Below are 15,303 nucleotides of genomic sequence, written 5' to 3' on the forward strand. Positions count from 1 at the left end.
GTTTTTGGGAAATACTCCTACTTTCTGGTTCCTTACTAACAACTTTAAAAAACAAAGAAATCATTGGTTCAGTCCATGTGCTTTTATTGTAAGATCTGGAGCCGACCAATTCACAAACTTTATTGCCTAGGTCAAAAAACATGGGCTGTAAAGAGACATTCTGATACACCTTCGCTTCTGGTGTCAAGGGCAGAGATTTTAGAATAGTCCTGCCACATTTGAGTCAGTGCTTGACTGTGTAAAGAAAAGGTTAAACGCAACAAAACAGACACAAACACAGAGAAATAAGAGCTCTGGGTAAAAACGAAGAAAAAGAGAACAGAGTGAAAACGGCTAAAGTAACAGAGCTTCAGCTTCTCGCTCCTCACTGCTGTGCACTCAGGGTCCGGGTGAACAGCGAGCGGCTCAGTTAAAGGGGCAGGTGCTGAAACACTGAGCGCTGCTGTGGGAGCTGATGCTTGTGGTATCTTTTCCAAAGCTTTAAGATCCTAAAAAAACTGTTCCCTTGTGGAAAAGGGGTTTATAATAGGTCCCTTTTTAAAGCTTTAATCAGACATGGTGTACAAGGGGTGTAATATAATCTCTGTCTTCTGTTTCTCTGTTACTCAGAACAAAAACAATTTAGTCGCTTGTTGTGAGTACCTGACCCAAGTGAGTCCCGGCTTCCTGTACAGCGAAGGCAACCCAAGCGTGACGGACTTGCGCAATCACATGACCCAGCTCAACCTGGGTGTCTCCCAGAATACCCATGGTGCCGTGCAACAAGAGGGAGTGAGGATGAACGGCAGCAGGACTCTCTCCCACAGCCTGAGCGACGGGCCCATCAATGCCCCCCCTCCGCCCTCCGACTTCTACCCTGCCGAGCCGCAGTCCGCACCCCCGCACGCGCCCGCTGCCCTCAGTGCCTTCTGTGTGATGGAACCTCCCCGAAAGCCACCGCAGAACCTTGGCCTCTACCTAGGGGGAAAAGGCCACGGCCCACCCCCGACTCCACGCTTTAATCCCATCACGGTGACCCTCGCACCCAACACAGGCCGGAACACCCCCACGTCCCTCCATATCCATGGAGGCCCTCAGGCGGGTTTAAACAGCCCCAACTCCATTTACATCCGCCCGTACGTGACGCAGACAGGCGGCTCGCGGCCGGCCCAGGGTCGGGGGCAGTACAGTCCCACCTCGCAGCCAGCACAGCAGATCTACCAGATCACACACCCAGCCAGCTCACAGAACTGGACGGGCACCCAGCATCAAACCTCGCATGTTTACATGCCTATCAGCTCTCCCACCACACCCCAGGCCCCCTCTGTCTTCCAGGCTGCCCCTTCCCAAGGCTGTTCTTCCTCCTCCTCTTCATCATCATCTTCGTCGTCGTCGACAGCTGGACCACTGTCGTCCTCCTTCAGCCAGTTTAACATCCAGAACATCTCGACGGGGCCCAGGAAAAACCAGATCGAGATTAAGCTCGAGTCCCCGCAAAGAGTGGGCGGCTCTTCTGCCCCACGACCCTCCTGCAGTTCAGCATCATCATCGTGTCCTTCGCCCTCTCCTTCCTCAGTGGGTGCCTCTGCCCCGCTTTCCATCAGCGGGCAGGCGCTTAGCCGCAGCCAGCCGACCGTGTATATCTCCGCCTCTCCACCCGCCGCTGCTACGACCCCGTCGGAGGAACCCACGGGCCTCCCTCCCTCCCGTCTGCAGCCCAAATTCTACATCTCTGCCAATCCCTCTTCAGACGAAGGCGGCGCACGGAACCAACCCACGGTCTACATATCGGCCAACCCCACGCTTCCAGGCGGAGTCGGGGGACGCAGCCAAGTCAGCATGGGCCCCGCCTACATCCATCATCACCCACCTAAATCCCGCGCCTCGGGAGGAGGGGCAGGGGCGACCACGTCGCCCCGAGTGGTGGTGACGCAGCCCAACACCAAATACACGTTCAAAATCACAGTGACGCCCAACAAGCGGCCTGCGGTGTCTCCCGGCGTGGTGTCACCCACTTTTGAGCCCACCAACATTCTGAGTCTGCCCTCCGATTACCACTACGTCGAACCGGAACCCCTGCACCTGTCTGACCCCATCTCACCTCATCGGGACCGCTCCACGGAGGCCCGCAGACCCAGCATGGGCGCAGACGATGTTGCTTACACACAAGGTAAGAGAGACTGTGTGTGTCTGTATTATGGTTTTGTATCAATGGACACACAGGGTGCTGCTACAGTCTACAAGCTTTTATTATTATTGAAAATATTTTGTCTTCTCAAATAATTATATATAAATATTTACAATAAATACAGACATTTCAAAGGATCAAAGGACAGTACCCTTGATGTAACATATGCATTTATTAGCTAACCTCTGTTAAACTTGGTATGGGACGATACCCTTAAAGGCTAAGCAGCAGCGATATGAAAGTGTCAAACAAATAAATACAGTGGAGTTTGAGTTCCTAACTTGTGTTTATTGATAGTCAGAAAACATGTTATTTCTTACTAATTGAAGGAATAAGGTTTAAAAGACCGTTGCCCCCCCCGGCGGTGTTGGGAAACTCTAATAGGCGTCTTGCCTGTGACGTAGATGGTGGACAACAACTCTAGAAGCTGCACTTAATTTAATGCAAAATGAGGAAAAGGTGTGTTGTTTTTGGCTGCAATCATTCAATGTACAGTGGGACATCTGTGCACAAATGGCCCAAAGATCCCAAAATATCCAGAAAATGGACCAAATTTGTCAACTTTAAACGGGCACTTTGGAAAGGACCATCCGCTCACTCCGTTATCTGTAGCTCATTTCACTGGCGCTTTTCCAACAATACGGGCATGTAAGGACACCAACGAAAGGTGTTCAAGAGCCTCTGTAACATGGAGGTAAACAGGGTAAGGACACTCACTTCGCCTGTTTTAGTTGGTGTTAGTTAACGTTAGCTTGACTCGCTAAACTCGGTGTCTCAGATTATACTCGGCTACGTAGCTGCATTACGGAGGTTTATAGTGTCGGATGAATTCGAGTTCGACTTCGATCACATTTACAAGAATAACGGTACCTCTAAATTTGAGTTTAGCTTATTGCTAGGCTACTGTCATGAATAATGTTGGTTATTTATCTAGATACTGTCATAACAGTCAGTCATAACGGTGTTTTACCGCGGCGTTGTTCAGCTGTTGTCCACCAGTGACGTCACGGTCGCGTTCAAGAATTTCCGTAGGAGCTCGGGTTTTTCCGTCAATTTAATAAAATTGTCAGTTTTAAAGCAAATTAAGCTGCTATTTTCATTTTAATTCATACTTATATCTGTCAGTAACTACAATAATGTGGAATATTCAGGGAGGTCCATTAAGTGGTGCTTAGCATTTAAATTATACTGGACTGTCATGAGGAGAGGTTTGGAAAGAATGAAACCAACACACACATGGAAACTCACTACTTACTGTAATCATTTGATTTGTTTTCCGTTCTAATATCAGGGATGTTTTGTTTCTTTTGGGCAAATGAATTCTTATTTTGAGATCAATAGCTTTGTAAATCTGTATCTCAGGTGCTTAAAACCTTTTTACAGCACTGTACCTGATGCTCAACATCATAAATTAGCCTCGATAAGGCTCTTAAGTCCTTACAATCCCCTTTTTTTTAAATCCTGACATTATTCACAGCTAAATGAATACGAAGTGTACACTCCCCGCGTTTCGCAACAGACTTACCCCTAGGTGCGAGGTGCATTATTCTCCTCTGCTGAATTTCAATGTCATAATTGCTGCGCTTTCTCAATTTTCCACCGTGGCGTGGTGGGAAACTGGCTCGACTCATCGGATTCAATGCTGCTTGGCAGTAGATGCAACCAAGACAATATTCTAGCAATAGCACCTTTGGTGTGTGTGTTTATTTAGAGAAAATTGTGCAACGTCTTTGCTGTTGGTGGAAGAACGAGCACGTTGAACGGCATGTTTCCGTTCGTACTCTTATTTAGATTACTGTAAAGGCTGAAACAGGGAATGCTGTTGAGTAAGAGAGCTTTGCCTAATACTTTCCCTGCCGCCCTGAGGCCCGCGAGCTCGCCAGGCTGTGTTACATTAAGAGGGATAGTATATGTTTTTACACAGTGGTAGTAAAATGTTTTTTTTTTTTTTTCCACTTGGTCCTGCCAAGAGGGCAGTTTAAACATTTGAGGACGGAGCGCGGTCTGATTCTTGAATGTAAGTTTCCCGTACTGTTGACACTGGGGCACATTTTGGATAAACTACAGTGTACTCATATTCTCATTAAAACCCTCTCAGTATTGAAGCTCTTTTATCTTTGTGTGTGTGTGTGTGTGTGTGTGAGAGAGAGAGAGAGTGTGTGAGTGCACACCATCCAATTTGCTATTAGGAAAAAATATAAAGGCCAAGGTGACTTGAGCTGAGGGGTGTGTGTGTGTGTGAGAGATGTGTAGCAGTAGGGCAGTATTTACCTTATAAGGAGTTTTGCACTGATGACGTGTGACTCATTGACTAGGGGCCTTGCATATTGCTGACGTGTGTATCTTATTTCCTTCGTGTGTGTGTGTAAACTACAATTTGATTTGTGTGTTTGCCTTAATACATAGGAGTGTTTGTGTTTGTTTGGGTGTGGGGGTGTGTTTTATCCTCTGTCTGGCATTTTCCCCTCAGGACATACAGGACAGGGTGTGTGTCAGGGGGAATGTTTTCAGTGTGACTCACAACATGACATGTCCCAGTGAGTCGTGTCTGGGAAGAAGTGTATGTGTGTTGTATGCGTTCGGATGCAGGAACGGACCGTGTTCTGGGGGAGGATGGAAGGAAGCAGACAGTGAGACCCACTGGTAGATGGATGGTTAGACAGATGAGTGACTAATGGAAGGATGTACAGACACAGAGGTGGGTGGAGCTGACAGACCGACAAGCGTAGATGAATACAGACAGGTAAAGGGAGATGGGTGGATGGACAGTCAGGTAGAGAAACAACTAACAGATGCCTGAATAAATCTGTAGGTGCACGGAGAGACGTTTGTTGTTGATCCGTGTTCACGGCCTATGTTTCTAGCGCTGTACCTCCCTTACCCTCACTGTATACTGTCGCTACAATTAATTATGACTCTTTTATTACATTTTATAACATGCGTAAACCTCTTTAGGACGCTAGGAAACAACTTTTCAATTAATATTTTCATTACCGTTTTATTATTATTTGTTTAAATTCTTAACGAAATAATTTCCAGTTCCACCTTAAATGGTAAAGCAATCAAATTCTATGACTTTATGCTATTGAAACATTTAAGGTGGAACTGGCAAGAGGCCGTGTTTGGTTTCAAAACACTGAAGAATCAGGAGTGGGTGATAATACATAACGATTGGCCGTTACTGTAGTCCGGTAGCTAATCTGATATCACTGCAGACTGACAGAGCTGCCTACTGATCACCGCTAATCGCCTGGGAATTTAGCACTTTCCTTTTTGTCTTATTTGTGTTTCGGTGACACACCAGGCTCCTGAAGGTTTGCTCCATTTTGTAGGCGATGATTTTTAACCATTGCACACTCTAACTCGATTCCAAGGGTCAAGGCGGCACTGGAAGACAATGGGTACGGTTATAAATAAGAAATGGCTTCCGTATGTAGCCAGACAATCAGAGACATCAGGGTGCCCTACAGAGAGTATACAGATACTGTTGGGCAGAACTGATGTGCCATATGAGCCCTCTTCTGGTAAAACTGAGGAACACACACCGGTATCTTCAGCTTACAGAGGTAGAGATTACAGTCTGTTTGAATGAGTAGGTATTCACCTCAGCGTCGGGAACCCACGGTTAAATCAACACGAGCCCACTTCCTCTTCGACCTGTTCATCCAGCTCTAAATCCTCCTGAAAATGCGCTTGGCTTTGTCAGCATGGTTTAGTCCTGGACTAAGTTTAGCCTGAATGAGGATTTAGAGATCTCCCCTCCACAATCCTAGTGCAGACCTGGCATCAAAGACCCGACTGAGAGAGGGGTCCCAGAGAAGAGGGGGAGACTCGAAGGCAGAATGAGATGTGTACCAAGGAAAGGGCGGGGGGGTTACAGGAGGGAAGGACGGTGTCTGAGACGCAGACGGACTGGAGGGACTCTGAGATCAGCACGTGTCAATAATGTATCAGTCGGTTTGTGCTCTCTGTGGCGCTGGTGTTTTAGTCCCAAATCAGAGTCTTTTACACGATCACAACATCAGAAATCCGAAACATTCGTGTGTTTCATCGTAGTTTTATTTTGTAGGTGTTTCTCGGAGGTGGCTCAGACGCGCTGCAGGTTTGAGCGTTTCCTGTTTAGGTTTGAAAGCTTTCTTCTCCATTTCGGTTTTGTCAGAGCGACCTATGACTGAGTGAAAATTAAATTGTAAATTCTTATTGAATTTTATTGAGAGTTGTTTCACATCCGTGCACACGTTTGGAAAAAGAAAGAGCAAAAAGGTGATTGCGATTTCGTTTTATTGTTTTAAATTAAATTTAATTTCAGCAGGATTTACCTCCCATTGGATGGTCATTTCGTGGGTGTTTTTTTATTTTGTGGGATTCTGGTTTTTAAAGAGAAGATACTTCAGCATATAATTTGTGTGTGTTACAGCGTTGTTGGTGCATCAGAAGGCACGCATGGAACGTTTGTGTCATGAGCTAAAGCTGAAAAAGAAGAACTTGGATAAACTCAAAGAGGAAGTGAACGAGATGGAGAATGACCTGACGAGGAGACGACTGCAGCGGTCTAACTCGGCCTCTCAGATTCCTTCTGTGAGTGTCTCTCTCCCTCTCTCACCCCCCTCTCTCTCTCTCTCTCTCTCTCTCCTTCCCCCCCCTCTCGCTCTGTCTCTCTCTCTCACTCTCTCTCTCTTGCTCTTTCTCTCTCCCCTCTCCCCCTCTCCCTCTCTCACTCTTTCTCTCTCCTCTCTCTCCCCTTCTCCCTCTCTCGCTCTTTCTCTCCTCTCTCTCCCCTTCTCCTTCTCTTGCTCTTTCTCTCGCTCTCACTCTTTCTCTTTCCTCTCTCTTCTCCCTCTCACTCTTTCTCTTTCCTCTCTCTCTCCTTCTCTCTCTCTCCCTTCGCTCTTTCTCTCTCTATCTCTCTCTTGCTCTCTCTCTTCTCTCTTTCACTCTCTCTCTCGCTCTCTCTCTCCCCTCGCTCTTTCACTCTTTCTCTCTCGCTCTCTCTCTCTCCCCTCGCTCTTTCTCTCTTCTCTCTCGCTCTCTCTCTCTTGCTCTTTCTCCCTCCCCCTCTCGCTCTTTCACTCTCACTCACTCTCTCTCTCGCTTTCTTTCTCTCTCCCACTCTCTCTCTCTCTCTCATGAAAATGTGTAAAAAACACCGGATACACACTAAAATCTACTGCACTGCTGTGGGAATATTTGAATAGTTTGTGACCGAATGTTGTTCTAACTATTAAAATAGTTATAGTTAAATATTTTAATTTAAACCTCTGTGTATTTTTCTCATCGTCTGTAATTCACTGCTGTGTAGATGTTTCCGCTGCAGTGTATAATTCACACAAAAACATTAAGAATTTGCCTTGTGTGAGATTTGCAACATCATGATTCATAGTTTCCAAAAGGATCATTATTCACTTGAATCTTTTGTATGTCAGCCAGCTTCAACTGAAGTACACGCACACACACACACAGCCCAAAATAATCACTCTAGGCCTTGTTTCCTGCTGTTGTTCTGCTGCAAGTGAATCTTCAGAGAAGTAAAATAAAAAAGATGTTTCTTTAAAATTGAGGGAGAGGGGTCAGCGGAATGAAGAGTTATTTCTAAATGGAAACCACAGCAGTCTCTCACTGTACAGTTGTGTGTGTGTGTGTGTGTGTGTGTGTCCAGCTTGACGAGATGCAGCAGCTGAGATGTAAGAACAGATTACTGCAGATCGACATCGACTGTTTAACTAAAGAGATCGATCTTCTCCAAGCACGCGGTGAGTCTCCCTCCAACTCCTCTTACAAGTATGCACATGCAGTCTCTCTCTCTCTCTCCCCAATAATGCAGGGGACTTTTCAGTTGTGCGAGTGCAGTCTATTTGTCTCTATTTCTGGCCCCGTCTCCCCCAGGCAATGTCACATTTCTTTTCCTTTTCTGTCAAATCCAGCGAATGTTTGTGCCTCGGCTGTTGGCAGCAGGGCGTTGCCTGATAAGATTTCCCAGATAAACCCTGCAGCAGGGTACGAAAGGTCAAGCAGCGGTGATCTAAACTACCAGCAACCTTTGCTTCCCCTTTTCCCCTGCACGCGCGCGCACACACGCCAGACGTGCTGCTATTGTAGTGTTAACTGCCAGTTGTTTCCTGAATGACATCCTGCTACTGCTCTTGATGAAGGGATTTATTATGCCTCTGGCACCTCTTCCACACTCATGCAGTCGCTCGCTGTTTTAAAGCTAGAGTTTTACTTAAAGGAGCAGCTAGGGCCAAATATATTTCCGTAAATGTAGCAGACATGAGATGAACAGATCACACTGCACCGTGGTTCCTGAATGAACAGGTTTATGCCCCAGAGAGCGGGTCCTCTAGGTCAGGGAGAGCGGCGCGGTGCGGTGCAGTGGTTCTGTCTTTGGAGACAGAGTCTTTTAAACGGTATCAACTATGAGAACGCTATCATTTGTGCATACACCAACAAACACGAGACTCTCAAGTGTTTCCAGTCAGTGACTCAGAAAGTGAAGGTGACAGTGTGTGTGTGTGTGTGTGTGTGTGTGTGTGTGTGTGTGTGTGTGCTTAAGTCTACATTTTCACATCCTGTACAGTCATGTCCACTCATATGTGCGTGTGTCTGCTGACTCAAGCATTTGCTGTGTCTGCATTCAGGCGCGTGAGCGGTGCAGGTGTTCACTTATTTTCGGTCATGTCTGACAGGAAGACCCTTATTTACCTCATGTTTGTGTCTGCGTTTGTGTCCTGGTTAGAACCGTGCAGTGTGTTGTTACATACAGAGGGCTACAACCACTTGTAAAGATGTGTTTTATTTGAGATAACAGCACAGAACCCGACATCACTCTGCTGAACACTGCATTCCTATTGGTGCCTTTCCAGTGCAGGGTGCATTCACTGCTCGACTGTATTTGCTTTTCGTTTCCGCTCCCACCCACACTGAAATATAACTGGAGCTGTCGCAAAAACCATCTCTAATGGGAACATTGGGCTTCGGAAACCACAACAAAGGCAGCGGTAATGTTAAACGTTGTTTACTCTTCGTGTATTCGCGTGTTGCTCAGACAGATCAGTAGAGATCGTTCCTTCTTGTTGCAGCGTCCAGCTCTTCAAAAGACCACGGCGTCATTTTACGAGCTGCCGTCGTGAGTCGGATAAAAACAAACGTAATCTCTGCTGCAGCTGGAGATTTCACAGATGGAGAGTTGGTGCTGGTCGTCTGCGTTGCGTGGCGTAGAGTGACGACTCTCTCTGGACGATCAGCGCTCTGCAAGGTTTACACGCCACGGTTTAGTCCCTACTCGATTCGCTCTGAACCACGAGAGAACAGCCACTAAACAAGAACCCGCTTCCAGAACCAGAACCTGATTCACCAGAAAAGCGAGTACAGTCGACTAGAGTAGCACATTCGTTTATTTAGCTGTGAATACAATCCAATATACTGTAAACCTTTCGCACAAATGTACAGACGTTTTAATACAACATACTAGTGGATTAATACAGTATCAACAGACTGTTGTGTTACTTTTCTCTGTAGGACTTGGTTGTAGTTAGCTCCACACAAGCAATAGTGATGTCAGGTGCTGATGGTGGCTCTCTAGCTCCAACTCATCCCATAGTTATTGGATGGAGCATCGTAACGCCATGTGCTTAATCTCTCAACCGTTCTTCTCTCGTGTTTTTCAGGACCACACTTCAATCCCAACGCAATCCACAATTTTTACGACAACCTTGGCTTCTTGGGCCCCGTCCCTCCCAAACCCCCACAAGTGCCCCATGGTGTCCAAGGAGTAGGTGAGTACTATTACATTCTCAGACAAACATACTGTGTTTCCTTTATTTCCCCCATAATTCTCCATCTCTTGATTTCTGTCTGTTTCCCAAATCTTCATATTGATGTTTTGGTATTATTTTCCCCAACTTTTTTTCCTCCTTTCTTTTCTCCATCATCTGTTCTATCTATTCCACTGTGCCTTGGTCAGGCTCGGATCACTGGGGCTCTGTAGACAGGAGAGGACGCAAAATAAACGTCAGCTCCAAGCTAAAGAGAGACCCCTCTCTTCCTCCTGTTCCACCCTGTCTCCCTGCACCTGTGGGTGGGTAACTATCCCTCTGTCTCTGTCCTCTCTGCCTTCCTGGTTCTGTCGCTCCTTCACTTCTCACGTCTACTTTTAGATAATAACACAATCACACGTCAAAACAACAAAGAAATATGTACAAAACACTGTATCTTTCTGTTATTTCCTTTTCACATCTGTGTTTCTTTCCCATTATCGTTTCTTCGTCTTCATTAAGGTGTAAAATGGTGGTGGGTGATTTGTGATGATTGATAGTGGCGCTGATAATGTTTAAATGGTGAAATTTGAGACCTGATGAAACGTAGAATTGTTCCCTGAAGAGGCCAGAGTGTCACCCTCCTTTCTTTCTCATCTCTCCTTTCTTTCTCTGCCCCCACTCCCTCCAACTTTCCTGATGGGATCTTCTCTTCATTGTGAGCTTGGAGAGTTTGTGATCCTCACTGATATGAAAGACACTTTCCACTCCTCTCTGGCAGATGTTTGAGGTTTTTTTCTTGCTCCGTATCAGATCTTAAGGAAAATGAGCAAATGAAGAGCAGCAGCAACCTACTGTTAAAATGTTCTTTTTCGAGAGTTATTTTTGTTGAAGGAGATCGACTGAAGGAGCACTTTGTATAATTAAGGGATTGTGTGCGTTGTGAAGAGGTTCTCCAGACTGATGCTATAGAACATGGTGCTATAGAAAGTTCTATATGGGACCTTTCAGAAAAGGCTTAGCGCTTTTCCACCAACGAGGAACTGGAACCGTCCCAGTTCGTGCAACTAAATTTGGAACTGTTTCCACCAAAATAGTTTCCACTGTTTTGCGTTTCCACCAAAATAAACTGGTTCGTGAACCAGAAAAGTCTGTGGGTGTGTCGAGGTTCTTTAACTCAAAGAGCTCAGAGGGTCATTTACAGTGTTTCATATGAATACATTATAGGGAATAAAACAGGAACACGCTCTGTTTTTGAGTGTTTCTGATGCTGTTAGCTGTTGGTCAGAGCCACGGCTCTTGGTTACGTTTCTCCGCTGTTCCCAAGCTCAGCCGGACGGCTCTGAACATTTCCACAGTTTTATATCTCACTCTGGTCTGACTCCACGGTAAACAAAGAATAAACAATGACCCTGTCATGACTCTCAGGTTGTAGCACTGTATTCAGCCACAGCGACGCCCCCCGCCGATGGCATATTCCTGGTTCCCCTCTAAACGTGTAGAAACTCGGGCCGGTTCACTGGAAAGAGCCATGGTTCCAAGAATCAGGAACAGAAACGGTTCAAGAACCAGCGTTTTTTTGGTGGAAAAGTGCTATATATGGCACCAAAAATGTTTGTTCTATTGTTACAAGCTTGATATTGCTCATAGTTGTGTATATACAACTATTTTCTTTACTAAAGAAGCCTTACAGAACCATAATTCTGAGTGTGTATCTTTTGAACTACTACAAAGAACATGATCCGTTGTGTGTAGAAAACCAAACAAGCTGTAAAATTTGTAACATTTATTTATCTGCTTTTAAACTTGTTTGCCACTTTTTTTGCGGTATTTTCAACTTAATTATCATTAGTTGTCTCCAACTCAACCCATCCGTCGAACACAAGGGCCAACCCACCACTTCTTTTCTCACTCAACCATTTAACACGCTGGAGAATGGAAACTGCCCAGATCTGTCACATGGGCTGATACACTCCTGTGATAGCAACACAATGAACAGAGGGAGGGGGCAATTTGTGCTTTAGAGTGCTTTTATATTTATTAAATTATTACCTGTGTGTCCGATCCCTTCTTGGTTTCACTTTACTGTGAGTCACTGTGCCTTTCATAGCAGTGTCATGGGGGCTTCAGCCTTTATGGATGTTCATAGGTTTATGGGAATGTTGTGTAGCCTATTAGCAGTGCAGTGTTGCCACATTAACACAAGTTACGGGAAGCATCAATTCAGTACCCCCCCGTTGTTGGGGTCTCCTAAGAGTGGGTGAGATTGATGTAATTGGTGTGTCAGGGAAAACATTGTGGCTTATTGTCTCGTGTAATTAAAGATGGGAAATGTTTGATGGATCAGCCTCACCCCTCTGGCACCAGCTTCTGTAGATGTGTTTTTACGAGAACTGTCCTCTGTGGGGAGTTGTGAAAGCTTGAATACTAATACAGTTTCTCTCTCTCTCTGTCTCTGTCTCTCTCAGAGCCGAGCAATAAGAGTGTGAAGGCTGAGCCTGAGGATGACGATGGTGTGCAGTGGGGTTGTACCGCCTGCACCTTCCTCAACCACCCTGCCCTCAACCGCTGTGAACAGTGTGAATTTCCACGACACTTCTGAGCCCCAAATAAGTGCACACGCACACACACATGCACACCACACACACTCGGATGGACACACAAACACACACAAGATTTGCCAGCTTGAGTAGTACAGGCCTCTTTTTGAAATCATGGACATAACTGTAGTGTGTGTGTGTGTGTGTGTGTCTGGTTTTGCAGTGTTCTCTGACTCTCTCTTTCTCTCAGTGGGTGTGTGTCCTTCTGCCCTCTGAAGACTGGATGATGTTTACAGGTTTTTCTTATTTTCAGTCTGTCAAGCCAAGCTGAGCTTTCTGCAGTGTGTGTGTGTGTGTGTGTGTGATTGAACAATTGAGTGTTGGCTTGTGATGGTGTGGGTGCTCATCACAGTGGAAGTGAACCCTGCTGGCTCCAAAATGAATCTCAGTGCTGCCTGAAACAGTATTATTAAACACACACACACACACACACACACACACACACACACACACACACACACGCATGTATACTCACATTGTCAGTGTGCCTTATGGATGGGAAGTGCCTTTGAGAGCCGCCTCGTCTCCTTCAGCTGGAGAGGATGTTTGACAGACTACTCTCTGGACTGGACTCGTTTCACTCTTTCCAAAGGACGATGGGAAGAATCAGTGAAACATCTGCCAAAGATGGAGTCTTCCTCTTTATCACCTGTGCCCTTTTTTTCGTTCCCTCAGAAGCAGAAGGGAACTGGAACTCGACTGCATGCCTTAGATGTACAGTTTACAAAAGGCTCCGCTCCTCACTCAAGCTTTTTACTGTACATAGTTTTAGAATGAGCTTTTAAAGCCGTTGTGCCTCTCTCTCTCTCTCTCTCTCTCCCTCCCTTCTTCCCGCTGTCACATGTATTTCTTGTAATTATAGCTTCATAGACTCCATTTACTTCTATTCCTTTTGAATTTTCTTGATGTTTTCCTCTTAGACGAATGCGTACGGTTTCCCTCTCGGTTCGGTGTGAAAGCGAAGAGACGAGGGAGGGATCTCCTCTTCTGCTTTTATTGTTGTTTTTTTTTTTTTTTCCAGCGTACGGCCTGCAGACACAGCAAAGGTCTCAAAGATGGAGTTTTATGGACTCTGGCCTCCGACCGGTCACCCACTACAGGGTCTCTGCAACAAAGGAAGTACGGCCCAGAACCGGGCCATAAACTGCCATCTGACAACTGGAATGTAGGTTTCATATTCGGTGACTTGGTTCGACACCTTTTGCACCTACGTCAGAAACGCATCGGATCAGAGACAGCAAAGACTTGTGGGACGTGTAGTTTCGCTGTCTGTGCGCCCTCCACAAAGCTGTGGAGTACTAAGGAGGGCTCTATGGATCAAGCGTTTGGGAACGGGCATGTCCCCGAGTGAAGCCAAATCACTCAACAATGTGCCTTCAGTCGACGCTCTACGATTTAAAAGATTTGAAATGGACGGTGCCTTATTTTTTTTCGTTCTTCATAGACTTGATTACACGAGTTCCACGAGGCCTTCATGACGTTTTAAATGTTTTATTAGCTTATTAATTTTACCTTAATTTTGGAAGAAGATATAAAAAAAAAAAAAAAAGTTGAAGATGTGAAGAAGTGTCATTTTCAGTTTCACATTGTGCTGCCTCGCCTTGTTCCAATTTTTACCAAACGAATAATCTGTGCAGTGAGGAGGTCAGATACGGCCAACGACGAATGTCCAAAATTGCTAATCCAGCCTAGTCTTGGATTCCAAATGGTCTTTCAGTAGTAGGCTTCTATAGAGGACTTTGCATCCTGTCAGTATTAAACAAATTGACCCCCTAAAGTAATGATCTGAGGTCAGCGCATGCTTTTTAAATCCAAGACCGTGATCGAATCCAGGTTTGAAAAGAAGCGCAGTAGTGAGAACGCTCCCCTGGCCGTTCAGCACGGCTCTGAGTTAGAGCCACAAGGTAGCGTTGATAATTGGAAACTAAAGGGGAAAAGAGGAATGATTTGGATCTAAAGCAGTTTTTAATTTTAGTGGGGGAAAACTGTCTTTGTAACAGATAAGTTATTTGTAAAAATAAACAAAAAAATGCTGAAATGTTCATGTTTTGTATTTTTTACAGCAGGTGTCCGGTGATAGCAGAGCAGAGCTATATATCTGTGGCCACTAGGTGTCATCATTGAGTTTTATGAGAGCTGCCTGCCTCTGTTCTCCATTCATTCTCCCTTCATTGCCTGTTCTCTCTTTATCTCTCTCTCTCTCTTGCCCACCTCCCTCCATTCATGTTCTAATAGTAGAGCTGTGCATCTTTAGTTGACATCATCTTGTCTATATCGATTATATCTTTTTTATTTAATTGTTTTATTATTTTTGTTTAATTCTGTGATGTCTCCAATGTGTGTTCATGTACTGTCCCTTTTAAAACCACACTACCACACTATAGTCACACGATTCTGCCACATGGAAGCAGCATGAAGGAGAACCTAAACGCTGAGGGTGACCGAGCGTCTCGAGTAGCTCGTACCAAAGAAAGAAACAGTGCCGTGGTTTGGACGTGTTGTGTTTTGACCTTAATTTAGATGAAACTGAACAAAAAGAAGTCAAATGTAAACACTGAAGGTGGGGGGGGGGTTCAAATTCCAGCTTCCAAAGCACAATCTCGCACTCAATATTAACAGTGCTCAGAAATAATCGAGAGAAGAACCAGCTCAAAACAACAGTAGAAAAAATTGCGCTCATATCGCCCAGCACAACGTAATTGTATTCTTCTAGAAAACACAAGCTCTGTTGCAAAAATTTCCCTGTTGGACTGTGTTTTCCAAAACCACCACTTTCAGTGTCCCC

At 45.4% G+C, this 15,303-nt stretch overlaps 1 protein-coding gene across 3 annotated transcripts in view; it reads left to right on the forward strand.

The window, feature by feature from the left end:
- tab2 (TGF-beta activated kinase 1 (MAP3K7) binding protein 2) overlaps positions 1-14,547 on the forward strand; it is a 41,593-nt gene extending 27,046 nt beyond the window's left edge. For 2 of the 3 annotated variants that reach the window (XM_066677039.1, XM_066677040.1), the window contains 6 exons: positions 610-2,149; positions 6,585-6,745; positions 7,824-7,917; positions 9,832-9,939; positions 10,128-10,241; positions 12,387-14,547. In XM_066677039.1, the coding sequence (XP_066533136.1) occupies positions 610-2,149; positions 6,585-6,745; positions 7,824-7,917; positions 9,832-9,939; positions 10,128-10,241; positions 12,387-12,520 (2,151 nt within the window). In that variant the 3' untranslated portion in view covers positions 12,521-14,547. The remainder of the gene's footprint in view (positions 1-609; positions 2,150-6,584; positions 6,746-7,823; positions 7,918-9,831; positions 9,940-10,127; positions 10,242-12,386) is intronic. The other variant, XM_066677041.1, reaches the window with a different exon arrangement.
- Positions 14,548-15,303: the final 756 nt, after the last annotated feature.

The sequence above is a fragment of the Hoplias malabaricus genome, chromosome 7, assembly GCF_029633855.1.
Source record: "Hoplias malabaricus isolate fHopMal1 chromosome 7, fHopMal1.hap1, whole genome shotgun sequence".
Classification (NCBI taxonomy): Eukaryota; Metazoa; Chordata; class Actinopteri; order Characiformes; family Erythrinidae; genus Hoplias; species Hoplias malabaricus.